Source organism: Trichogramma pretiosum, unplaced genomic scaffold, assembly GCF_000599845.2.
Source record: "Trichogramma pretiosum strain Unisexual culture from Peru unplaced genomic scaffold, Tpre_2.0 scaffold19, whole genome shotgun sequence".
In the NCBI taxonomy this organism is placed as follows: domain Eukaryota; kingdom Metazoa; phylum Arthropoda; class Insecta; order Hymenoptera; family Trichogrammatidae; genus Trichogramma; species Trichogramma pretiosum.
The window spans coordinates 1,455,100-1,483,013 of record NW_019641707.1 but is presented as its reverse complement, the minus strand read 5'-3'; the positions used below and the strand labels follow the sequence as shown (position 1 = coordinate 1,483,013).

At 46.4% G+C, this 27,914-nt stretch overlaps 1 protein-coding gene across 1 annotated transcript in view; it reads left to right on the top strand.

Moving 5' to 3' along the window:
• Positions 1 to 337: 337 nt before the first annotated feature.
• Positions 338 to 27,914, top strand: part of LOC106650841 (sushi, von Willebrand factor type A, EGF and pentraxin domain-containing protein 1) — a 37,298-nt gene continuing 9,721 nt past the window's right edge. The window contains exons 1-12 of the mRNA XM_014369068.2: positions 338 to 416; positions 9,323 to 9,352; positions 15,047 to 15,128; positions 16,480 to 16,646; positions 18,273 to 18,416; positions 18,513 to 18,742; positions 18,956 to 19,309; positions 19,433 to 19,976; positions 20,057 to 20,602; positions 20,702 to 20,878; positions 20,999 to 21,201; positions 21,439 to 27,868. Coding sequence (XP_014224554.1) covers positions 338 to 416; positions 9,323 to 9,352; positions 15,047 to 15,128; positions 16,480 to 16,646; positions 18,273 to 18,416; positions 18,513 to 18,742; positions 18,956 to 19,309; positions 19,433 to 19,976; positions 20,057 to 20,602; positions 20,702 to 20,878; positions 20,999 to 21,201; positions 21,439 to 27,868 — 8,986 coding nt within the window. The remainder of the gene's footprint in view (positions 417 to 9,322; positions 9,353 to 15,046; positions 15,129 to 16,479; positions 16,647 to 18,272; positions 18,417 to 18,512; positions 18,743 to 18,955; positions 19,310 to 19,432; positions 19,977 to 20,056; positions 20,603 to 20,701; positions 20,879 to 20,998; positions 21,202 to 21,438; positions 27,869 to 27,914) is intronic.

Below are 27,914 nucleotides of genomic sequence, written 5' to 3'. Positions count from 1 at the left end.
GCAAGTACTATACTATACATGTATATTTAATACATTGCCGATCTTTTCTCTAATTGCGAATAAATTCTTCTCGACTCTCGTGTACAAGAGTTGCGGCTTTATACACGAGTACCGCCGAGCTGAGGGGAATATTTGGTTATAAATATTAATCATACGCGCGGCGGCGGCTGTGGAGCTTTAACGGCCCCATGCTTGCGGGTAAACGTCATTGTCTTTTATATCTGTATAAATTTCACCATAAAAGACGCCTATTCAGCCTCTTCCTTCTTTCATACAGTTGCACGAGCGAGTCGTTTTACTTAAATTTCAATATGGTCTTTTTTTTGGTTTGCAGAAAATGCTGATAAGGAAATCGGCGGCCGTTTGGCTGCTCACCATCCTCCTGTGCCATCTTCGACTAACGGAATCTCAAGTAAGTTTTATACCTTTTTCACTCTTTCTCTCTATACATGTACGTTGCAGTGCAGCGTCTGTTGCAGCCACACACGAATATATCCACACACACACACACATGAAGCATTTCCAGACTTGTATATTATATACGCGCATAAACACGTACGAACAAATCGGACGAGACTGGAGGTACTATCCAAGCGTTATAAAACGAGCTTGGTGGTGTGCGTGCCCAGTGCAGCATAGCTATATTGCCGTCCAAAGCGACACTCGACTCTCTTTCTGTGTATAGGTATATATAAGGTACTACTACTACTACTATTACTACTACTACTACTACCAGTACTGCTGCTGCATCGAGGCGGCAGCGGCAACGGGCAAAGCACGATGAGGTCGAAAACAGGTTTTCGCGATTTTTTTCACCCGCATTTTCTCGACGACGACGACGAAACGCCGTTGGGAATGACTATTTGCTGGCGCGCATGCGTCAGGACTTGCAGCCGCACTACTACTACTACTACTACTACTACTACTACTTCTAATACTATTACTGGGTACTATATGCACTGCATCGTGCCGTGCAGTCGTCGCATTCCGTGCAATCTCCCGACGCGCGAGCTCGAGAGATACTGTATACGAGTATATAGTACCGATCTCCTCGAGCGAGTGCTAAATCATATAATAATACATACGTATCGTGTGGGCCTCTTCGAGTGACTCGTGGCGCGATTTCAAATTTGCATTCCCCGTGCATTCCGACGTTTTCATTCAATTGAATATCTCGCTTGATGAATGAACAGAAAAAAAGCTCTAAATGATATACGATTGGAAAATTCGTTACCGTAATGCCAAAAATCGGTACATAAATATAACAAACGCAACGCTCGCTGACCCCGACACCCGTGATTTACAACAAACGCAGATTTTTACTTTTTACACATCGCGTTGGCATTTATAGTCGGTGCGCTCTAGCGTATGTACGAGCTGTTTACGATACAATTTAATTTGCGCAATACCGGAAACGTTATTAAATAATCCGGATCGGGCGCTTGAGCGACCAATACATGAATATATACTGCCACACACACACACGCAGCTTGTTTACGATATTGTACCATGCACCGGGGCGCTGCACTTATTACATTAGCTGCGCCAAGGCGGCAGTGGTATTTCTCTACTACACATACATGCCTATGTGTACAACCGCACGCGGTGTGCGTGCGGCATACCGCTCGAATACGTCGGCGAATAATTGATTCGATCGGATATAATAATATCAGTTTTTATTGCTGATCTCGCGTGCGTCGCAGCTATGCATACACGTTATATTATATTTGCCCGCGCGATCGCGTCGTGCAGTATCGGCGGTGTCGTTTCATACCTTGCAAAATAATGTATTCAACGCGTCAACGATACACGCAGAGCACAATTGAATTTCGCGTAGGATGAATTAGCGATTGCCGCCGCCGACGAGCGTAATTAGTATGGGCAGCGAAGAGAGTAATGACCATTCCGAATTGTTTACCGTGACGTCAAAAATGGGCCTGTCACTACACTCAGAGCTGCTACTGCTGCTGCAGCTTCTGTTCGCGATAGCTGCAGCACCTCTTTATCGAGAATCGGTCACTTTCTTTCCGTTGCAAAGTTCACGCGGGGGGAATCGTCGCCGTCGTCGTTCGGGTGCAGTGCCGCGCGCGTTTTTCCAATGTTCCGATCGGAGAGAAAGTGTATGTAGTACGTATTGGGTGAAAACCTTTCCTTTTTTTTTCTTCTATCTTAATTAGGGTCCAACACTATTGTCGTTATTATGCTAGAGTGAGTTTTACTGTTTTCCACGCAAGAGCTGCGCAGTTGTGCGCCTTCGAGACGAGAATATAAAAAGTATATCTTTAAGCCTTCCATTTTTTTTCTTACCTCTCTGACGTGTATATGCTGCCTGCAACTTGATTGACGAATGAACATAATACAGATATGTGTGTGTGCGTGTGCAATGTACATACGTATTTGACCGTTTCGCAGGAAGTGGCGTAAAAAGTAAGGGCACGCGACGTCTGCATGTGCGCTTTTAAACCATATAGCCGCAGTCCCTTCGTTGTGCGCGCATGAAGGAGATAAAAAGAGAAACGAAGGCATTGTTGTGCACGCGCCTAGTACCGAGAACTATATCGTAACACGTGCGATTTTGACAAGGGCTGAAAATCCATTTTAACGTTAGATATTTAGAAATATTTTACCTTTCGAATCAACTTTTATTGTATTTATAAAAATTATCTTTACTATTAATCGTATATGTTTAAACTGGTGTAATTATAGTTTTTTAGCAAACGCGAGATTGTAGTACGAACCGGAGGCGAGTTTTGTTACACTCGAAAGCTCCACACGGTGCTTGAAAATCGCCAAGATATTTGCCTGTACGTATGTATAGGCAGAAATCTTTTGAACGCGTTATGACTAACGCATTCGTCCGTGTATACGCTGCGTATAATTGAGTTTGAAAGTGTTAACAAAGACCGTAGAAGAAAAACAACGTGGTTAGTTGAAGTTAATGTACGACGACGGGGGAAAACATGTTAATTTAACGCTTTCAATATTTGTGCGCGGTGAAAAAAAGAGACGTGTCGGATATTTGCTTTTTCGCCTATAGGTACTTGAGTTCACGTGTGTGAATTTGTCCGCGCCTGTATTTGGAGTTTATAAAAGAGATATATAAAGAGATCGCGATGAAAACGAGGTGTGTTCTACTATAATTCAGAATCACGTGTGTGTGTAATGTTCTAAAGGAATTGGACTGAAATTTGCCGATCTCTGCACCTCTCAAGAGCCACGCATACCTTTTCAATCTCTCAATGTAGCATACAATCGCAATACTCGTACACAAACGCGAAGTAGACGATGATTTTTGTAATTCTCGTGTGTGTAAGCATTCGAGTGTGCGCGGATATAGACTGAAACACCCAATACAGCCTACGTCCGAGATTTTCTCAAGGCTCGACGAATTTTTATGTACATTAAAAACAATAACTATGGCTGTTATGAATATCGTCGCTGTATTGAGCGGATCTCATTTTTGCCACTTCATATATCACCCGGTGCGGTGCGCGCTATACCTTGTCTCAATTTAGCGGGTTTACTTTACGAGCTCGCTCGCTATGGTACTCGATCAAAAGCTCTAATGTCTGCCCGCGATCGGCCCGGCATCTATAAACCTCGACTCGAGCTCTAACAAAATGGCCGTACATATACTTGTCCGTATACAGATATTGCATCTCTCCTCGCTCGCTCTTGATATAACCATTATATATGTTCTGCATAGGTGTATATAATAGCTGCGAACTCGCGGCGCGCGTAAGGCATGGCTCCAGCATCTCCGCGCTGCCGCCGCCGCCGCCGCGGCGGTGAAAGTGCATTCTGTACTGTGCAGCTCATAGGCTGCGCTCGCTAGCACACACACAGACACATCTACACACGCTCACAGGCTGACTGACGCAAACTCGACACGCATATCTCGCACCCATATTCCTACATGTATATACGTGCCCAATCGAGGCCCATTCAACGCTAATACCATGATTATTTTTGCATCTTTATGCGTGCGTCGATGCTGCGCGTTAGCATATATAGAAATTTTCCCATCTCGAGCCTTTTCTGCGCGATATCGTATACATATTCAAATCTTCCATTGACCAATCTCCGCATATAGGCGAACATGACTACCGGCGACAATGACAAAATTACGCGGCATAAATCATTTTCTAAAAGACTCGATGTAAATCACTTTGGACAGTATCGCAGCTTGTGCTATAGTTTTACGGATATGTACCCTAGCACTATAGAGTTGCGCTCATTATTGACGCCTGAAAAATTTCCCCTTTTATTATTATTATCATGGATATATTCTTTCGGATGTTCAGTTCAAGTAATACAGCATTTGAGTCTATTGAAAACTACGGCAATCACGTTGAAAATTTCTCGTATTTTGACAACTTTTTCAGGGGCAAAGTAGTTCATAAGTTACTACCAGATGGCGTATGGTCGAAATTTTGAAAATCAAAACAAAATAGTAAAGTTTTAGCATTAATTGTTCAGATTTACACGTGTGTACGAACTGTGCTTGTCGAAATTTCACGACTTCTAATCTCAAGAATTGAACGTCAAAAAATTCGAATCTGCGTGCAAACGCAACATTACCACAATAAATCCTTGTATGCTTAATGCATTTACAGCCGTGAAACAAAAGGACATAACGTTCCATTTTGGTTGTCTACATCGGCTTAGATTTGCTCCTATTGAAAGCCACAACTACGCAACTCTGCACAGAGCGGCTGCGTGCATGTATGTATTGTTATTGACAATCTGCATATTACAGGCGCCTGCCGTATAAATATCGAGATTGGCAAACGCCGTAAGTGTGAAGCAAATCTCTTTCCTGCGCAACGCAAATTTCGCGATACACGCGCGCACTTTTACGAATGAAAAATTTCCAAGTAGAAAAAAATTAGCTCCTTGCGGTCCTACTCGCGTGTGATAAAGCGTGACTATCATTAGCGAATAACTGATTAATCGCCACACGCGCGTCTCGTGAAACGACGTCCAGTTTAACGAACTGCCGCGCGCGCGCGTTGATGCACGTGTGCTTCTGCTTGTATACAAGTACGCGTATACGCGATGATTACTATCCTCGATGCGCTGGACTGCGGCGATCGATTACTTAAAGTAGACATTAGCTCGGCCAGAGATATTCAATCTCGATTACTCGCGCAGTAGGCATAATAATATGATAAATATTTCTCTCTCTCGCGGTCGTTACAGCACCTCTCTTGTAGTGCACGGACGCGGCCAGGATCGTCGTCTTCCGAGTTGTAACAGAACAACAACAACAAATAATAATACGGGCAGCTTATGATTGCAGCCGTGCACTGTACGTTACCGAGCTAGATGCTTGTGCTGCTGCACGCACAGTTACGAGGTACACACGCGGCGGCTCGTAAATTAGCGAGGCGCGAGCTGAGATGCATCCACGAGTTCTGTCCGGTGCAGCCTGCGTATGCATGCATCATAGGCGTCCAGCCAGAAAACCATCTGTATTTATATAATATATATCGCTAGAGTCCACGCGAGAAGCTGCTGCTGCTGCTGCTGCTGCTGTAATGTGGCTCTGGACGACGACGAAGACGACGACGCGCCCAGATGGAATGTGATAATCCGTTATGTCATTTATGCTCGCGAGCTGCGGAGATGCTCGTATAAGCGTGTGCGTAAAGGAGTGTTCCTCGTGCTGCGTGCCTGGTTATACACACTGCTCCAATGACGATCTTACCTCGAGTCGCGGCATTTTTTTCGTGCACAAATTTTCCAAATTGCCGAAGAAGAACGAGAAGGCCCGTGCATAAAGCAAGAATAATAACGACATCGAGAGTATACACAAGGGGCGTACGGGTACTTCGTATACGGCCCGGCGAGATTCCTGCGCGCGGCGCATTTTGCGCCTAACGATTTCGCCGATACGCTCTCGAGTTCCGCCGAATTTTTTTCTCTCTCATGGTACACACAGGCTCGATAATGACGCCACTGCGGACTTTTGGGAATTACGGATTCAGCAAAACAATTCTATACATAGATCGTTATTGTCTCCGATTAACGCGCGCATTCGTATGCAAAAATGTCATTTTCAACTGCAGACGACGATATCCTTTTTACAAAAAACATTAAAATGCCTGCTATAATACTTGTTTCGCTATGTTCGTCGAATACCGATCGCGCGCTCGACTGAGTGCGTGAGATCGCCGCGACACGTACACACGCGGGAGCCGCGCGTTGTTTACTATATGCCAAATATGCAGCACTGTCAGCAAAACAATTCGGACAATCCAGTTTCTCAGCCTAGTCAATTATTTATTTATTATTCATTAAACCATTTCGAGCGATAAAATCGTAGAGCGAGTCGCCGCCGCGAAGCAGGTATCATATATAGAGGTAAACACGAAAAATAAAAAAGCCGAAAATACCTTGCATTTTCATCTAAAGCCAATTAAAAGACAGAGAGAGCAGAGTCGAGTCGACGAAATGGTTCAACGCATTATACATAAGTTTTCAATCAGCGGCGATCTCGGGTACTCTTATAAACTTACTGCGTACACCGAATACGTTGTGTACTATATCTAAGCGCTTGGAAAAATAAAAATCGACGAAATTGCAAAACAAGCTCGACATACCTCTCTCTCGCGCGCGCGCACTCCATGCGGTTGATTATTTTTCTATTCTAGAGCCACCGCGGCAAGAGTAAGCTATAGTGAACGAACGATCTGACGCTCGATGCAAATAACGCACAATTCGCGGCAGCTCTATCCTTTCTACATCCATGTAGCACCTCTATACAAGACCTGTCGCGATACAAGAACACATGGACGAACTCGCGAGTCGCGCTCTATGGCTGCTGCTGCGAGGCAATATCGCCACGAGAGAGGGGCACGCGTGGAAAATTCTTCTCGCCAGGTGCAATCTCTTATATATAGGAAACACAACACATGCACTCGTAGACGAGACTATACAAGCCTCTAGCCGGTCACTTTCACTCTTCTCGCGCGCGTGCACCAGGCAGACCCAGACCCCGGGCAGGGAAGTAAGAAGTCGCGCGCGGGGTCCGCGCCGAATGTTGTCTGAGAGAGCTCGTATACCGGGAAGCATGACTATTTTTCGATAATACGGGCTTTATTACCTGCTGCGCGTACATACGTACGACTCGGGTTTTCGAGAGCTGCTCATTCAGCATCACGCCTCGACGATACTTTAATGGGAATTGTCGCACTGCGCGTTCACCCGGGCGCGCGCGCGCGAGCACAAAGAGAAATCGACTCGCTAAAACTTTACGTTTATAATTGCCGCCGAGTGGTGTCTCGCCCGTAATGGGAAATGAAGACTTTTATGGAGACATTTTGGAAAGCCAGTAGTAGTAGTGGTTGTTGTCGTACGAGCTTTGAGAAATAGACGAGGTACTACCGATCGACTTCGCTTCGTGGAGCGAGATCGTTGACACGCCGCGCAAATTTAGACGAGTTTACTTAAGTTACTCTCGATCAAACGACATTTCGCCAAGGTTAATAACATTTGATTTTCAAGTTTATCAACGAATAATTATATTCCTCGAAATAAATTCAACTCTTGGTGGTGTACGCGCAGACAGCGATCTCAGCTCGTGTAAGCGCAGTTGTCTCGTTTGTAGCCGCGCGTCCAGTACGCGCAGTCGTCGTCGATTCTTGTCATTAATCCTCGGCAAAAGACCGGGACCGATAAGAGAGTACGGCTTTTTCTCTCGCGAATGTGTGTGTATGTGCGAGCGCATGTTATACTCTCCGCACGCAAGCATGTCGACGAGAAATCCTCAATCGATCGCCGCAAGATACCGAGGCAAATATCAATAAATATCCCCATACTTTCTCCCTTATACCGATCACGTAAGACAATCGAAATTGCATATTCAACGATCGTCGAGCTTTTAATTCAATTAAACAGCAACGAGCATCGAAGCATTATTTAAACGATCGATGCCGATCGATACAAAATATACGACTCAATCTCACCTCGACTCTGAGAATATTTGTCCGCGATTCAATTAGAATAGTCAAAATTGTTATTTCAATGACTGGCATTCACGCGAGCGAGAAGTTACATACCTCGGTCGTGTGCTTGAGCACTTGCGTTGGCTATATTATTACAGGCGAGCAAGCCATATAAGCATAGCTCGGCCCTCGAAAAATAACAATCCCGAATTGACAAACGCCATAAAGATCGAATAATCTTTGTCGTCGTCGACGACGTCGTAAGGCGTACTTATTATCTCGCTCCCTCCGAAAGCTCCATTACTTATCCATCAAAGGGGGGCCTGACACCGCGAATAAATTACACAAGAGAAAGCCATAGGCCCGGCACAAGAGCACAGAAATGTGCGTGCACATGCGCGCGACAACAACCCAAAGGACTCCTACGCATGCCTTATAATAGTCCGCTTACAAAGATACGCGACTCTCTCATATGAACGCGGTAAATATTCGTGCGTGCACCTACTATGGACCGGCGGCGTGGTGCGCGATGCGGCGCTGCTGCTGCTGCTGCTCTATTGTACGCTCCGCGGAGCGCGTGAAAGTGGCGTGACTCGTCGACGAAAAAAAAAACGAAAGAAAAAAAAAGAAATATACGTCGTCGTTGCTATAGGTGTGCATATGGGATATAGCCAAAATGTACAAACCTGTACGCGTTCTCGCCATGCTATATACACATCCTGTTGGTCGCGCTCCAAGTATCGCAGCCGCTGGACGTATATAATGTCGAAGCGTAAATAAATGCGTCAAATATGCAGATTAACGAGTTGATTTTTTTTTCTTACTTTTTACGACGCGCGCAATACCATGTAAGCAAGCATGTCGCGCTTGTTTCATGCTCGATTTGTCGCGTTAACGCACGAAATGTGTGTGGCGCGCGGCGAATGATATGGGAACTATTGTGCGCGTTCGACTTTCGATAGTTTCGGAAAGGAGCAACAAAAAAAAACAAAAGTCGACAAGTCACGTAAAGCACGCCGCAAGCGGCTACAACAAAACGTGTCAAGTATACGGTTTCAAAGGTTTAATGGGAGAAGTTTAAAGAAATTGATATTATTTTCACTTGTGGTCCAAATACAAGTCCGCTAAATGTACGCGGAAATCATTTTTCGCAAGTTTCGACGAATATATCATATCCTAACTGTTAACCGATGATTACCACTTCCATCGCGCAAATCATCCTGTAACGAGAAACTCACAATCACATACAAACAGAAGAAACAGTAACACACGAAGAAAAAAAACACAAGAATCACTATGTATAACAGAATAAAAATCTGCGAGAGTCGAATAAAATGTCTGACTTTTTTTCCTGTTGCAGGCTCCATCAGCAGCACCGACGAGTCTCTTTACCTGCCCGAACGGTAAGTACACCAAGAATACGTATACACACGTTATATACCCTATATATGCGTGTGCAATCGATATGTATCCAGCAATACAACGAGACTTTCGATGCTCTTTTCTCTTGGCCTTTTTTTCTCACGCGTTCCGCGGGGCAGTCGTTGAAGTGAATTGGCCCGACCACCCATCGATACACCTGATCGTCGCGTGATTATAAAACGTGAATTTGTATCGTCTTGGTGCTTGCACAGTGTCGTTATAGGTGTTGTTGCACTTCGTAGCGCCGCATTATACGAGCTGCGTTTTATTTTTCGATTCGTACACGCCCTTTTGCTTTTATTTTTTTTTTTTTTGCCCGTGTATTTGTAGCATTACGATCTGTGAGCTGCAATAAAAATGTTCATGTAACGAAATACAATTACTTAATGACGCAAGTTCGAGATGATTTTTCAATTATTCCGATTATATTGGCATTTTTAAGAATTTTTGCGTCTAGAATTTCATAAAAATAACTCTGACGTAGTGGATGAACATTTTTCGGAGCTACGTTGAAAAAAATGTGAGGTTCAAAAATATTACACTGCATTCCGCGAGTAAAAATCTCGACAGTTTTAGATCGAATAAAAAATCAATCACTGCAAAGATTTGAAGGAGAAAAAAAACTCGGGAAGACCGGAAAAAATACGGGTGACGCGGCATTCTTCGGTCTATTAAAAAAAAAAAAAGAAAAGAAAAGAAAAATAAAAGCAAACGTCGCTTAGAAACTGCGAAATTGACCCAGATAGTAAATCTTGTTCTCAAAAACAATCTGTAAAAAACGCGTTTGCTCATCTGCACGCATGTTACACGGCTTTATAAAAAAAATGGGCCTCGGCTCTCTCATCTCATGTGTGTAGAGAGAAGCTCATGCAAGCGCTGCGTGTGCGTAGGCCGAAAGCGATACTAAATTAATGAAGCAGACTTTAAGCGAAGCGTCGCGAATAATCCGCTTATAATGCACGTAATATATTTTTCTAACGAGCCCTCGCTCTATGGAGCACTGCTACACGGCTGCTGCTGGCTGTGATAAGAGGATGCGCACATTGCTTTTCTCCCTACTCTTCGCGTGGCATATAGTCGCGCGAGTATACATCACGCGGAAGAAACTTACTCGGCTGCGTGGAAGAAGTGCTATATCGCGCGCGAGAGGCTGACGGGGTTAACGGCACCGCTACAGCGCGAGCATCGTCATCATCATCATGATCACCATCATGATCATCATCATGTTCATCATTATATATAGGTGTAGTATACATATAGTAGTCTCCTCTGCATGTAGCATACATGTCTTACACGTACAGACATGTATGTATGTGTAGACACACACATACGCGAGGCTCGTTGCAACTTTGCCGCGAGCTGCGAGCAACCTACATAATTGCAACGCTGTGCAAAAGTGGAACGAGCCTCACGCGCGTTAACGAATGCTCGAATTCTTCCTGCGCTGGACACTTTCATCCTGCTCGCATTGCACATTATATAGCTCTCGACGTGCACATATTGTACTTAGTATACTCGTGTGTGTGTGTGTGTGTGCAGTGCACGCCATCGAGCCACGAAAAACACGCGGAAGGGCAATATGCGATATACGAGCGCAATAAGAAATACGATTTATTATCCCGATTTTTTTTTACTCTTCGGCCGCACAGACTTCGCATCTTCGCACACACTGCACAGCACCTCTTCATTATTATTATTATCCGTGGCTCGCTTTTATTATTATTATATGTATATGGTTGATTCTCCTGAAATCTGCTTTTTGCATGTCTTTATGCCATATTCTTAAACTAGTGAAGATGAGCCAAAACTGGCTCGGTCATTCATTCAATATTGTTGTATTCTTCATGATAGGACATAAATATTTCAATTTTTTAGGGTCAGTTAAATTTGCCGTGAAGATATACATGCCAAATGTCACCTCCGTGGCATGTCTACATCTCAAAATCAACTCTATTTGCATGTACCATGCATTCTCATTAGCACCTGACCCTATAATAACTATGAGACCAGCTTCTATACATCCAGAGTAAAGTTTAAGTCTATTATAGGGCTTTGAAAAATGTTTTAAAAAAATTTCCCACGCAATTGAAAAATGTCTCGGATTTTAATCATGCTTCTGAATAATTTCAAACATACCGCCTGCTTTGGGTCGCTAACTCATTTTTGATGTCGCTAGATACGTAAATGTCAAGTATTATAGCCCAGCTTTCGATTGGTGTAGGTTGCGGGTTCAAATTTTACATTTTATCGATGCTGCGATAATTATTCTATTGAAAAATTCACGTGTGTCAAAAAAACGGTCACCTCCGTGGACATGAATATCTCGAGCTATGATCATTCTTTTTAACCACTCGCCCCGTCAAAAGACTCGTTTTTCATGACCAAATTTCGGGTTGTGCGGAAAATTTTGTGCGTTTCTTATTTTTCTTACATAGTTGATCAAAGCATCAATTTGTCACCTCCGTGTGTGTCACCTCCGTAACCGAAAATAGTCGATTTTAAGCATAAAATCGGACATAGTTTTCGTAAAACGAAATCTCAAAGCCCCAGATTCAATAATTATTCATATTTTATGGTTTAAAAAAGGGTAAACTAGTTCGCGCCGTTCAATATGACAAAAAAATTTTCACCATTTTTTCGTTTTCCATACCCGAAAAAGCAGATTTCGGGAGAATCAACCATATTATGCTGTTGCTGCCCTGACCGGCGCACTGTCCATCATCCACTTGGCTTATTTACTATCGCGATATCCTGTTCGGGGCGGCGGCTAATTCGCAAATAGGATTTTCGATTGCATTTCCATCAACGGCACATAACGCACTTTTTACAGCTTTGTTATACTCGCGCGCGCGCGGATGATATAGAGGTGCGCAATAAAAGGAGGAAGCGACCGAGCCGGTTATATAGATCGAGCGCACGAATAATTAAAATTGATAAAACTGTCAAGCTCGCGATTCGCGCGCGCCCGTGCATATTTGCGAGATCAAGCTCCGCAGTTGGAATTTTATTGAGGCCCGTATAAATTATCACGACTGCGTTTACTTTTTGCTGTAGTTATAGATACTCGAGCTTGGGTGGCCGCACTTGGCGAGCAATCGAGCACTGCAAATTTTCTACTTTACAATCGACGTTATGTATGTGAGAAAAAAAAGGATAAGAAGATGGCATATAAGAAGCGAACGTACTAAAAATGCAACAGCACCATCCAATGGTGCAAAAAGCGAAGCCCCTCCGACAACTACGTTATGCTACACGCCCGGGACGTGCGAAGCGAAGCGCGTCTCGCACTTGTATATTACTTTATATACTACTACTATAGGCTATATGAGACTCGAGCGAAGGAGCAAGCGAGAATGAGAGGTCGATCACCTTGACTCGTTCTCATCTCCTCCTTTCTCCTGTCTCCGTCATCGCTCGTCTCTTCGTCGTCGTCGTATCGGACTCACTCGCGTTTATATAAACACACTGCTCATACACACACACACATTCGCATAAGCGGAACATCAACAACAACACATACACACACACACACACACACACACTCGCACTGCAGCAGCAGCTTCATAATTCTTAAAGGATTCAGGTGACACGATTCGACTTCTTAGAAGCGAAGACGAAGAAGAAGGCGCGAGATGACGAAAAAAAGCTCGTCGGAAAAGAGAGAGCGACGCGCGCGTGCGACACAATGCCCAATGCCGCGACGACGACGCCGCTGAACTTATTACGCGCGCATACGCACACAAGCGTGTGGTACGTGTCGCGCGGAGTAGTGCTGCTGCGCTCGATTTCGATCTGCCAAAAGAGATGTATAGCCGATATATGATTCACCGCACTTATATACACGGAGCAGTTGTACGTTCCGTTGACCTGATTTTCGGGATAAAGTCACTGGCCTCGTGTCGCGCAGAGCGGCGCTGCTGATCGGTATATAGCGCATACTTATGTACGTTATATATAAATCGTTAGATCGATCGCAGATTATGCACACACACACGTAAAAGCGCGCATACATATACATAATCCGCGAGCTACGCTGTGCCGCAAGGATCGGTATAGATCGGCTCGAGATTGCGGTCCGTTTCAATCTCTCGACGAATTTATCTGCTGCGCGCATTTTCCTCGGGGAGGAGACTCGACGAAAAAAAGTGGATCGACAGAATGCTGCACGCGGACTGCATAAGAGATTATGCGCGCGTTCTGCAGCTCGTGCACTCGACATATACCACACCACTTGCGCAAGCGATAATTTAGGTAAATTTTCGTATACACGCGCTGACAGTTTGGTCGCGTATAAACCTATTCCAATATACAAAGTCTTTTTAGAGGCCATTTAAGTGCCCGCCGCGCTACATCGCGATCACGACGATCGCGAAATGTTACGTAAGGAAATAATACACAGCCGAATCGGAGTGACGCGCGTTTGGTCGTGCCACATACTCGTACGCAGAGAGAAAGAAAGACGACGTGTTCATTTGAATATTCCCGACGTTGCTGCAAAACAGATGAATTGAATGGGTTATGCAGCTCCTAAAAAAAAACAACAACAACAAACAGATGCATTCCGTGTCAGTATCGACTAATGCGCTAACCTATCAACCTATTCTCCAACTACGTCATGGGCGCAAATAGGTATTATACATACATATTTGAGCGTATCCTTTGTTACGAGTGTTGTACATATATAGGTAGGTGCACCAACCGCAGAGAGAAGCTGCAGGCTAGCCGCGCTAAGCATGCGATCGGTTGTGTACGTACCCACATAGCAGCCAGGCATGTGCACATAAGCACACATACACAGATACATTCGTATGTATATACGAGCGAATAAAACACGGCGCGCACTAGAAACGATCGAGGTCAGAAACTCCTTTTCCTCGCAACAGTGCAAACGCGATGCTGCCTGCTGCAGCTGCGATGCACGTGAGGGCTACTACCGCGTGCACTGCACACGCACACATGCACATTGCACATGTGCGCAAGAGTATGATTTGTCCGGGAGGAGGATAGGAAAAAAAATGGGGGGATGATTTATCGAGCTGATCATTGACCACACTCGCACGCGAGAGAATCTTCGTCTTATTCTCGCGCCCGATGCATTTTATGTATTGCATTATGTCCATTTGACTATCTCACTGATATTCTCGTGTCTATCAACGGATAATCAATCCACGCGGTGGCTTCTTTCTCTTTTATATTTTCATTCGCTGCTGGATATCGAGACTCCGCTGCAAATTTAGATATTTCACTTGTTGAGTGCGCGGAAAATGTATGCAAAGGTCGCGCGACGCGCGCACATGAAACCAATTACCGAGACTGAAATCGACTGAATTTATGCTCGTGACCCGCTGATACATCGATGACCCACGTATCGAACTTTCTTTTGTCGATGAAAACGAGATATAGACACGTGTTGCCAGATGCGATACACGAAAAAATGTAGTTCATCTCGAAACAGATCCTTTGACGGATAAATCAGAAAAAAGGTCGAGAGAAGATGGCTGGAACGAGTTTCGCGCACGACGAGGATCACGGTCTGCTATTTTAAAGGTCTATTGAAAGGATTTTAATTAAAGTCGAGAAAATTAAATTGCTCGGTGCGGCGAATCATAATCAAATTATTAAGATTCAGCAGACTTTTCATATGGTTTAATTTTTTGTTTTACTTTGTTTTGCAGGATGGGAGCTGAAAGGAATTCATTGTTACAAATTCTTCAACATCAGACATTCATGGGAAAAAGCAGCGGAGCTATGCAGAAGGTAAGAGATTTATATATAAATTCATATTGATGTGCCTCATGTGCGCGCTTGCACGCTTTGCTTTTATTTCATATACTTTTTTTTGCTTTTTATGGAGGAAGGCACACAACACATACGCCTCTTTGCACACTTCTTATTTTCCTCTATATATACGTATAAATGTAAAATCATACGCACCATAACCGTGTGTATATCGCATACGAATTTAAATGGTAAATCAGCATTATACGAGTAGCTATATACTCGGCTCTGTAATCCCTTATCCATCTTATGCATAATCAATGGATACGTATAAATATCTGCGCTTATTACGATCGGATTTTCTCACGATTACTACTGCTCATGCTGCTACTGCTACGCGCACATATCTATGAAACACAACTGCGAGTTACACGTTCATTTGCAAATAGAGCCACAACAAATGCCATAAAAATGCATTCGTCAACATAGACACACACACTGCAGGCGCTGCTCGCCTTTTTCCGTAAGCGAGATTTCCTTTTTAACGAGACGAACGAGGCGCGCAGAATCGCGTATTACGCGATTATTGTGCAATTTATGCCTGCTGCACGTGTTGTTGTTGTATCCTATGCTACAAGTGCCCTCGCGCGCAGAGCTCGGTATAAAGTGTTCGACTACTAAACGAAAGGAAATGAAGAATCAAACCTTAATTGTGTGCTATAATCGCGCAGGAGGGAAAATCTCGCTTAATCGGTGAAATGACATTAAGTGCGCTCCACGCCGCGCGGTTCTGTCTATATATAAATGAGCGCGCGTGTGTGTATACATTTTTAAACGTGGGAAATTATCAATTTGATTTCCCGCTCGCGGACGAAAGTCAAGTACTTAATTATACACGGTCGTATCATCGGCTTATATCGCTGGCCCACAAGGAGGAGAAAATCGTTTTATGCGCTCGGTAATAATGGCCAGAGAGAGGACGATAATTGTTCTTTTCTTCGAGGATTGCACTTTTTAGAATTATGCGATTTTATCTAGGTACGTGTATAAAAATAATGGACTCGTGCCGGTGCGTATAAGTACCCATCGCGCGCTGTACGTATATAACAAATGATTTATAGGATAAAAAACGAGTTTCGTATGATAGTTATTAATCCTGGCATATGTGCCTTTGTGATACTATTATCAGTTTTCTTATTATACGTATATATATTAGGCACACGATGTACACACACTTTGTAACACAACTTTTTAGCCCAACAAAAAGTTTACACGAGCTTAATTAAAATTCCAGCTTGCGCGCATGCATGCATGCTGCACGAGCCATTTAATCGAAAATTTTTCGCTCAAATTTTAAACGCATTGAAAATCTTCTGTTCTGTCTATGCAGGTACGGCAGCGAGCTCATGGTAGTCGAGTCGTACGGCGAGAACAACGTGTCGGCGAGCCTGATAGGCCGACATTTGGATCATTACTGGCTCGGGCTCGCCTCGCTCGACGATCTTCGCACCAACACCTTGGAGTCGGCGGCCGGCATGCTCGTTTCGCAATATGCCGGTAAGTTAATAATACAATATTAATATTATTCTATCACTATCATCGAGGAGATCGTAAAAATTTCGCAAAGGACGTGTTCGAGGCATCGATCGGAATTCATCTGTAGAGCTTGGTCAACGCTTTCAGCCGTGGACGATTACAGCTTTTGTCACTGCATAATATAAATCGACTTACGAAATCGCGCTACGATATAAGCCTGTGCTGAATTTCGTCACATCGTAATTCACTCTGCGAGGAGAGAAAAAAAAGTATCGCCGCGTGAGCCGTGCTTTTCTTTCAACGGCGTGGCAGCGGCGATGGAAGTCGCGGGCGCGTAACGCGATGCACGGACAGCACCGCTCGTTTCGATAGAAAATAATAACATCGTCCGAGCATGACTTGAAATTCCGAGCAATAAACGAGCCTCTCGTGGCCTGTTGTTGTTGTGCACTTTTCTGCTGCGCCAACGCGGCTCAAATTGGTAGGTATGAATTCTCGGTGACGAAAAACTTTTAGAGAGACTATATATATTTCGTTGTTACAGTTATGATTCATCTGTATCTTATAATAAAAGTCTTTTTTTTTTTGTTGCCAAGTACGATCGCGCAAACTCAAATTCTCATCGATGTATTTTCTCGGTAATGATCTTGACGGTTAACGCTTTTTTGTCACGAATTACGATCCGCGCGCAGCTCGCGCTGGGCTAAATGAATTAAGAACGAACGACGAGTAATCCGCGCTAAAATGGCAAATACTTATCATCAGTCACTCGCGAATCCCGAAGCCTCAACGGAATCGCGCGCGCGGAGAAATTTTCTCTTCATCCTCCTATGAGCAACGAAAAAAAATCTCAATTGAGCACGCGCTCGTATACGTATAGTATATATATAAAGAAAATCCAGGACCCCGGCGCGCACACTTGGCCGTCGCATTATAATGTAAGAGCTGCCACAATCGTTACATCGAGGTCGTCGGCGGAAACGCGGAACTCGCGAGCGGCACGAAGACACACTTTTCTTAGATGCGCGCAGCTGCAAAACACATTCTCTCTCTCTCTCTTTCTCTCCTTTCCTATGCGCTGGCGCGCATATACTCTTACCTACTCAACGCACACACACACACACACACACGCAGACACACACATGTACGCGATCATGACGCGCTACGCTGCGTATCTCGATTTTTTTTCTCTCCGACGCATCGTGGCTCGCTCGGACTGCAAAAAAGAGCAAAAGAGATTGAACAAAAAAAAGAAAATTAATAACACGCATTGCAGCGAAGGGGATAATAAATCGTTTTGAGAGTAGATATGGACGCACTGGTAATTGAATAATCAATTAGATTTTCAATCAAATTGTGTTAATCGACTGTATTGGATTACTCTCTGATAAGTAATGCACGAGCTACAGCTTAGAGCTTCATCAAAGCGCTCCTGTGGAAATAAATGCATTAATTGTCAATGATTAAATTCGATCGAGTGCAGTAGTAAATACTGCATTCATAAATAAAACATTAATATTAATATAAATAGTATTAATTCAAGAGGTCGAGTGAAATTTTATTCTCATGCTATAAATTGTATATTATATATTAAAACAATGAATTGTAAAAAGTAAGCAAAAACTTGTAACACACGCGTGCATGTAGGTTTCTGGGCGCCTAAACAGCCGAACCCCCGTGAAGGTGAATGCGTCGACGTAAAAGTCAGCGACGATCAGCATCAATCTTGGGAGCTCACGACCTGCGAGTCTCTCCTGCCTTTCATGTGCCGTGCTAATGCCTGTCCAGCAGGTAAGTCATCGTCGCTTCTTCATTTTCCAGCTCAAATTCTCAACGTACGATTTTTTATTTATATTGACTCTCGGCAATTGTGTATCCGCTAAATAGGATCGTTCCACTGCTCGAACGGAAAGTGTATCAACGCGGCTTTCAAGTGCGACAAGCAGGATGATTGCGGCGATTACTCGGACGAGATCGATTGCCCGGCCAATTGTCACTACTACATGGCCAGCAGTGGCGACGTGGTCGAGAGCCCCAACTACCCACACAAGTACGCGCCGTTGAGCAACTGCAAATGGACTCTCGAGGGTCCGCAAGGACACAACATTCTCTTGCAGGTATATAAATAGCCGTGATAAGCTTGCTCAATTAAAGCGTCCGTACCTTTTTTTTCTTCCTTTTTACTGTACGACACACGGCCGACTTATGCACACACATGCAAAGTACATAATAAACTGAAATCGAGCAGAGAAAAGGCGGCTGCTGCTGCGGTTGCGCAACGACTCGCAGAAGAATGGTTATTAATCGAAGCTCATCTGTCTGCTTTTCAGTTCCAAGAGTTCGAGACGGAAAAGAGCTTCGACATCGTGCAAATCCTGGTAGGCGGCAGAACCGAGGAAAAAGCAGTGAGCCTCGCGACGCTGTCGGGCAAGCAGGATCTCAGCACGAAGCACTTCGTTTCCGCCTCGAACTTCATGATTATCAAGTTCAGCACGGACGGCTCCGTCGAGCGCAAAGGATTCCGGGCTAGCTGGAAGACCGAACCGCAGACCTGCGGCGGTGTGCTGCGCGCCACGCCTCAGGGTCAGATGCTCACGTCTCCGGGCTATCCACACAATTATCCGGGCGGTCTCGAGTGCCTCTACGTGCTGCAAGCCCAGCCGGGAAGGATCATTTCGCTCGAGGTAACGGAAAACACATTTTTTTTCTATTCCCTCTTTCTCTTTCTGTTTCAACGACCTTTCGATGCGACCGATGCGTTTTTATGACTCGCTTGTACCAACCAACCGTTTATACGACGATTACAGATCGATGATGTCGACTTGGAAGTCGATCGCGACTACATTTTGGTGAGAGACGGCGAATCGCCGATGAGCCGACCTATCGCCCGCATAACCGGTACCAAGGACGACAATCCACGCGTCATCATGTCAACCGGTAGCCACCTCTACTTGTACTTCAAGACGAGCCTCGGCGACTCGAAGAAGGGCTTCAACATTCGCTACACTCAAGGCTGCAGGGCCACCATTCTGGCGCAGAACGGCACCGTGCAGTCACCGTCCTACGGACTCAACGATTACCCCAATAACCAAGAGTGCCTGTACCGAGTGAAGAATCCCCGCGGAGGACCGCTCTCGTTGAAATTCACCAATTTCAACGTTCACAAGACTGACTACGTGCAGGTTTACGACGGTCCGAACACCAACGGATTGAGACTGCACTCCGGCAACGGATTCACGTCGAACACGAGGCCGAAGATCACGCTCACCGCCGAGAGCGGTGAAATGTTAATTCGCTTCGTATCGGACGCGTTGCACAGTAGCACCGGATGGCAAGCCACCTTCTCAGCTGGTATTTAACTAGTCAATTGCTTTGCGAGATCGTTAAAATAATTAAAATCACATTCTTACGATATTATTTTCTTCCATTAGATTGCCCACCGCTGCAACCAGGTGAAGGTGCCTTGGCTTCGAGCCGAGATACCGCCTTCGGTACCGTCATCACTTTCTCCTGCCCCATGGGACAGGAGTTCGCGACTGGAAAGGCCAAGATCACCACCGAGTGCCTGCCAAGCGGCAACTGGTCCATCACCTACATACCGAAATGCCAAGAGGTCTATTGCGGCCCGGTGCCTCAGATAGACAACGGATTCTCCATCGGATCCACCAACGTCACTTACCGAGGCGTAGCTACTTACCAATGCTACGCCGGATTCGCTTTCTCGACCGGCCGACCTACGGAAAAAATCTCCTGCATGGCCGACGGTATTTGGGAAAAGAAACCGGCCTGTCTGGCGTCGCAGTGCCCACCGCTGCCGGAAGCCCCGCACGCCAATCTGACCATTCTCAACGGCGGCGGCAGGAGCTACGGTACCATTGTGCGTTTCGAATGCGAGCCCGGTTACGTAAGGACCGGCCACCCCGTCATTCTCTGCATGAGCAATGGAACCTGGTCCGATAGCGTACCAGTCTGCACTCGTAAGTGGACAATAAATTATATCGATAAGACCTTACAGTAGATTGTAATAGGCGTCGATTCGACGAATTTCAACGCGTGACTTGCACAATTTTCCACAGGCGCCGAGTGTCCCATTCTGCCCAGCATTAAAAATGGCTTCGTCGTTGATTCATCGAAGGACTATTTCTTCGGTGACGATGCACGAGTCCAATGCAATCGCGGCTATAAACTAACGGGTTCCAACATCATAACTTGCGGTCCCTCGCAACGTTTCGAAAACGTGCCCACCTGCGAAGGTAAGGAAATTCAATAGTTATTTTCACGCGTATAAAATATAATATACTCGGCCAAATTCCTGCTCGGCAGAAAATGCTATAATTTATTGTTGATTTTATCTTTCACGCACGCACGCACAGACATTAACGAGTGCGCCTCGAGCCAGTGCGATTTGGCTTCGACGGAATGCATCAACACGCCCGGCGCGTTTTCCTGCAAGTGCAAATCAGGCTTTTCCTCAACAATGGAATGCCGGCCAATTGGCGATCTCGGACTGATTAATGGCGGCATACCCGACGACTCGATTACCGTATCAAGTTCCGAGAGTGGATATACAAAATCGGTAAGGATTATATTTGCGAAATTTAAGCCTTGCCATCGAAAACGAGTTCGTGGATTATCGTGATTAACGTTGGCCAGTCTTGTTTTGCAAGTTTTCTCATAGTATCATTAATATTGTTGTTTATCTGCTTGCTCCCAATAGTAGTATTTACATTGAAAAAATCTAAAAACTTTGTATATTTCTTTCGTCTTTTTTTAAATATATATATATATATAACGAATGAATTTGTAATTACAGGGTATCCGATTGAACAGCGGTGATGGATGGTGCGGTAATAGCGTCGAGCCTGGCGCGAACTGGGCCATGATCGACATGAAGGCTCCCACCATAATCAGAGGCTTCAGAACTCAAGTTGTCGCTCGCGCCGATGGAAACATCGCCTTTACGACGGCTGTACGAATTCAATACACCGACGATTTGACCGATGTTTTCAGAGATTACACGAATCCCGACGGTACACCCGTAGAGTTCCGTATCCTCGAGGCCACTCTCTCCGTGTTGAATTTGCCGGTGCCGATCGAGACGCGCTTCATTCGCTTCCGCATTCAAGATTACATCGGAGCTCCCTGCATGAAGCTCGAAATCATGGGCTGCACTCGACTCGAGTGTACCGACATCAACGAGTGCGCCACCAACAACGGTGGTTGCCATCAGAAATGCATCAACAATCCGGGCGGTTTTACATGCTCCTGTAACACCGGCTACGAGCTCTACAAAGGCAACGGCACTGCTGGATTCCCCATCGCTAGATCCGAGAACGGAGAACGCGACGGTGATCTGTATCAGAGAAACAAGACCTGCGTCCCTGTCATGTGTCCCACGTTGCCGGCTCCCGAAAACGGAAAAATTTTATCTACTCAATCTCAGTTCCACTTTGGCGATCTGATCAAATTCCAATGCGACTTTGGTTACGTTCTCGCTGGCGCCTCGTCGCTTCTGTGTACTTCTTCTGGCATATGGAACGGCACGACACCCGAATGTCAATTCGCCAAATGCGTGTCTCTTCCAGACGACAAGAATGAAGGTCTCGCCGTTGTAAGAAGCGACGAAACCAGCGTTCTCGTTCCATTCCAACAAAACGTAACGCTGAAATGTAACAACAACGGACGCTCCCTGCGCCACAGCGTTACCGCTGGATTCCGTCAGTGCGTGTACGATCCCAAACCAGGTTATCCGGACTATTGGCTCTCGGGAGCTCAACCGTCTTGCCCAAGAGCCGACTGTGGAAAACCATTGCCAACTCCAGGTGCCGAATACGGCCAATATCAGGACACGAAATACCAATCGTCATTCTTCTTTGGTTGCCAAGACACGTTCAAACTTGCTGGACAGACCAGCCGCCACGACAACGTAGTCCGATGCCAAGCCAACGGTGTCTGGGACTTTGGTAATCTTCGTTGCGAGGGTCCAGTTTGCGAAGATCCTGGCAGACCCCCAGATGGTTATCAAATCGCCAGAAGCTACGAGCAAAGTTCCGAGGTTCAGTTCGGTTGTTCTCGACCTGGTTACATTTTGATCAATCCAAGACCGATCGTGTGTCTTCGAGAGCCTGAATGCAAAGTTGTCAAACCTCTAGGTTTGGCTTCCGGAAAGATTCCAGACTCCGCGATCAACGCGACCTCGGAAAGACCAAACTACGAAGCTAGAAATGTAAGACTTAACTCCGTCACTGGATGGTGCGGTAAACAAGAGGCATTCACTTACGTGAGCGTAGACATGGGCCGCGTTTATCGAATCAAGGCTATTTTAGTCAAAGGTGTCGTAACCAACGATATTGTTGGAAGACCAACCGAGATTCGATTCTTCTACAAACAATCTGAAAATGAAAACTACGTCGTTTACTTCCCTAATTTCAACCTCACCATGCGCGATCCTGGAAATTACGGAGAACTTGCGATGATCACTTTACCGAAATACGTTCAAGCTAGATTCGTAATTCTTGGAATCGTCAGTTACATGGACAATGCTTGTTTGAAATTCGAATTGATGGGATGCGACGAGCCAGAAGTCGAACCATTGCTCGGATACGACTACGGATTCTCGCCATGTGTCGATAACGAACCACCGATATTCCAAAATTGTCCACAACAGCCGATCATGGTTCAGAAGGGCCCTGACGGTGGACTCTTACCGGTCAATTTCACCGAACCCACTGCTATCGATAACAGTGGAAGCATCGCTCGATTGGAAATCAAACCACAGAGCTTCAAGACGCCGATCAAAGTTTTTGAAGACACCGTTGTCAAATATATCGCTTACGATTACGACGGAAACGTTGCCATTTGCGAAATCAACATCACCGTGCCAGATGTGACTCCGCCGAAACTGAGCTGCCCGCAGAGTTACGTCATCGAGCTCGTCGATAAATTGGACAGCTACAACGTCAATTTCAACGAGACGAGACGCAGAATAAACACGACCGATGCCTCGGGCCCGGTGCACATCGCGTTCATGCCCGAGCGCGCTGTCATTCCGATCGGTGGTTTCGAGAACGTAACTGTTGTCGCTACCGATTCGAGCGGAAACAAAGCTACGTGCAACTTCCAGGTATCCGTGCAAGCGACGCGCTGCGTCGATTGGGAATTGAAACCACCCGCGAACGGTGGTCTCAAGTGTCTGTCGAACGACAAGGGCTTGCAGTGTATCGCCACCTGTAAATCTGGCTATAGATTCACCGATGGTGCGCCTGTCAAGACCTACTCCTGCGATGTGAAGACCCATTGGAAACCAGCCTCCCTTGTACCGGACTGCGTTTCGGAAAATACCCAACAAGCCGATTATCACGTCATTTCTTCGGTAACTTATCGCGCCAATGGAGCAGTTTCTCGTCAATGCTTGCCCCAATATCAAGATCTTTTGGCTCAGTACTATTACAATCTTAACCAAGTTTTGACTCAGCGTTGTTCCGCTGTCAATGTACACATGAACGTATCTTTCGTACGATCTATTCCATCTCTTCTCGAAGAAAATGTCTTGAAGATGGACTTCATACTGGCAATTATCCCGGCAATACGTCAACCTCAACTGTACGATCTTTGCGGATCGACTCTCAGTTTGATCTTCGATCTATCTGTCCCATACGCAAGCGCCGTCATCGAACCTTTGCTCAATGTATCAGCCATTGGAAATCAATGTCCACCTTTGCGTGCCCTCAAGTCTTCGATCTCTCGTGGATTCACGTGCAGCATCGGAGAAGTACTCAATATGGATACCGCCGATGTTCCTAGATGCTTGTACTGTCCAGCAGGAACGTTCGCTGGCGAAAAACAGCAAAAATGTACTCCTTGCTCCAAGGGATACTACCAAAACAGCGATCGTCAAGGTTCATGCTTGCGTTGTCCTTTCGGAACTTACACCAAGGAAGAAGGCTCAAAGAGCATCGACGACTGCGTCCCTGTATGTGGATACGGTACTTACTCGCCGACTGGTCTCGTTCCTTGCCTCGAGTGTCCTCGTAACAGCTACACCGGCGAGCCTCCGATCGGTGGATTCAAAGACTGTCAAACTTGCCCGACTGGCACCTTCACCTACCAACCGGCAGCTCCTGGCAAAGACAGATGTCAAGCCAAATGTACCCCTGGCATGTATTCGGACACCGGACTCGCTCCTTGCGCTCAGTGCCCCAAGGACTTCTTCCAACCTCAACACGGTGCCACGACCTGCATCGAGTGTCCGACCCAGATGTACACCGACAAACCCGGCGCAGTCGGTCGCGAGGAGTGCAAACTCGTACAGTGTACCGACAACGTGTGTCAGCACGGAGGTCTCTGCGTGCCGATGGGCCACGGACCTCAATGCTTCTGTCCAGCTGGATTCTCCGGAAGACGCTGCGAGATCGACATCGACGAGTGTGCCTCGCAACCATGCTACAACGGCGCCACTTGCATCGATTTGCCGCAAGGATACAGATGCCAATGTGCTACTGGATACTCCGGTATCAATTGCCAAGAGGAAAAATCCGATTGCAGAAACGACACATGTCCCGAAAGAGCCATGTGCAAAGACGAGCCAGGTTTCAACAACTACACCTGCCTCTGCCGATCCGGATACACCGGAGTCGATTGCGACATTACTATCAATCCTTGCACCACCAATGGCAATCCTTGCCAAAACGGAGCTAGCTGCATTGCCCTTCAACAAGGCCGTTACAAATGCGATTGCCCACCTGGCTGGGAGGGTCAGAGCTGCGAAATCAACACGAACGATTGCGCCGAGAAGCCTTGTCACTTGGGTGCTAACTGTACCGACTTGATCAATGACTTCACTTGCGATTGTCCACCAGGATTCACTGGTAAACGTTGCCACGAAAAGATCGACTTGTGCTCTGGAAACCCTTGCCTGAACGGCATCTGCATCGACAAATTATTCAGTCACGAATGTATCTGTAGTCCCGGCTGGACAGGTCAGGCTTGCGAGATCAACATCAACGAGTGCGCCAACCGGCCTTGCCGCAACAACGGACAGTGCACCGATCTCATCAACGACTACTCGTGCTCTTGCGAGCCTGGTTACACCGGCAAACAATGTCAGCACACCATCGACGACTGCTCCTCGAATCCTTGCGTCAACGGCGCTACCTGCATCGATCAGCTCGAAGGATTCACTTGCAAGTGTCGACCTGGCTTCGTTGGACTTCAGTGCGAGGCGGAAATCGACGAGTGTCTCAGCGATCCTTGCAGCCCCGTTGGAACGGAACGTTGCGTCGATCTCGACAACCAGTTCGTGTGCCAATGTCGCGAAGGTTTCACCGGTGCCACCTGTGACGCCAACATCGACGACTGCATGTCCAACCCTTGTCTCAATGGTGCAACCTGCAGAGACGAGGTCGGTGGCTTCAAATGTATGTGCAAAGATGGCTGGACCGGAACTCGTTGCGAAGTCGACGTCGGTACCTGCCAAAACAAACCATGCCAAAACGACGCCGCTTGCGTCGATCTCTTCCAAGATTTCTTCTGCGTCTGTCCCTCTGGAACCGACGGAAAGAGATGCGAAACCGCGCCGGAGCGTTGCATCGGCAATCCCTGCATGCATAGCGGTCGCTGCCAAGACTTTGGTTCCGGCCTCAATTGCTCCTGCCCCGACGACTACACAGGAATTGGCTGTCAATACGAGTACGACGCCTGTCAAGCTGGAGCCTGCAAAAACGGCGCCACTTGCATCGACAACGGCGTTGGCTTTACTTGTGTCTGTCCTCACGGTTACACTGGTAAGACTTGCGAGGAGGACATCATCGATTGCAAGGAGAACTCGTGCCCACCATCGGCTACCTGCATCGATCTGACTGGCAAGTTCTTCTGTCAGTGTCCGTTCAATCTTACCGGCGACGACTGTCGCAAATCCATATCGGTCGATTACGACTTTTACTTCAGCGATCCAACGCGCAGCAGCGCCATGCAGGTCATTCCCTTCTTCACCGGAGCCAAGAAGAGCTTGACCGTCGCCATGTGGGTGCAATTCACCCAACGCGACGAGGCCGGCATCTTCTTCACCATGTACGCCGTCAGCTCTCCTCACGTACCCACGAATCGTAGACCCATGATTCAGGCTCACAGCAACGGAGTTCAAGTCTCGCTCTTCCACGATCTCCAAGACGTGTATCTTCCGTTCAGAGAGTACGCCACGATCAACGACGGACAATGGCACCATATCGCCGTCATCTGGAACGGAGAAAACGGCGGCGAGTTGACTCTGATCACCGAGGGTCTCATCGCCAGTAAAACCGAGGGCTACGGAAGCGGCAGAACGATACCGTCGTACGCCTGGACGGTGCTCGGCAGACCTCAGAGCGACGGCAGCAAGAGTTACACCGAGGTCGGCTTCCAAGGACACCTCACCAAGGTACAGATTTGGGAGCGCGCTCTGCACGTCACCAACGAAATTCAGAAGCAAGTTCGCGACTGCCGCACCGAACCGGTTCTGTACTCCGGTTTGGTTCTCACTTGGTCCGGTTACGACGAGGTGATCGGTGGAGTCGAACGTATCGCACCGTCGCACTGTGGACAGCGCGTCTGTCCCCCGGGTTACGGTGGCAACAAATGCCAGCAACTGGAATCCGATAAAATCCCACCGAGAGTCGAGCATTGCTCGGGCGATCTCTGGGTCATTGCCAAGAACGGCTCGTCGATCGTCAACTGGGACGAGCCCAAATTCAGCGACAATGTTGGAGTCGTCAAGGTGCAGGAAAAGAGCGGACACCGATCCGGACAGGCTCTACTCTGGGGCACTTACGACATCAGCTACGTTGCCTACGATCAAGCTGGCAATGCTGCTAGCTGCAACTTCAAAGTCTACGTTCTCCGTGAATTCTGTCCAGAGTTAGCTGACCCTGTTGGTGGAACTCAGCAATGCAAAGATTGGGGCTCGGGTGGTCAGTTCAAGGTCTGCGAGATCAAGTGCAACGCTGGCTTGAGATTCGCCGAGGAGGTGCCGAAATTCTATACTTGCGGTGCCGAAGGTTTCTGGCGTCCAACCAACGATCCAGCCTTACCGCTGATTTATCCAGCCTGTACTAGCGCTTCGCCAGCTCAACGAGTCTTTAAGATCAAGATGAACTTCCCAACTTCGGTACTTTGTAACGAAGCTGGTCAGTCGGTACTGAAACGACAGGTCGAAGATGCCGTGAACTCGCTCAATAAAGAATGGAACTTCTGCTCCAATCTATTCGAAGGTAAATATAATTCATGGATTCTCAATTCGTCAATCAATATGCGCAA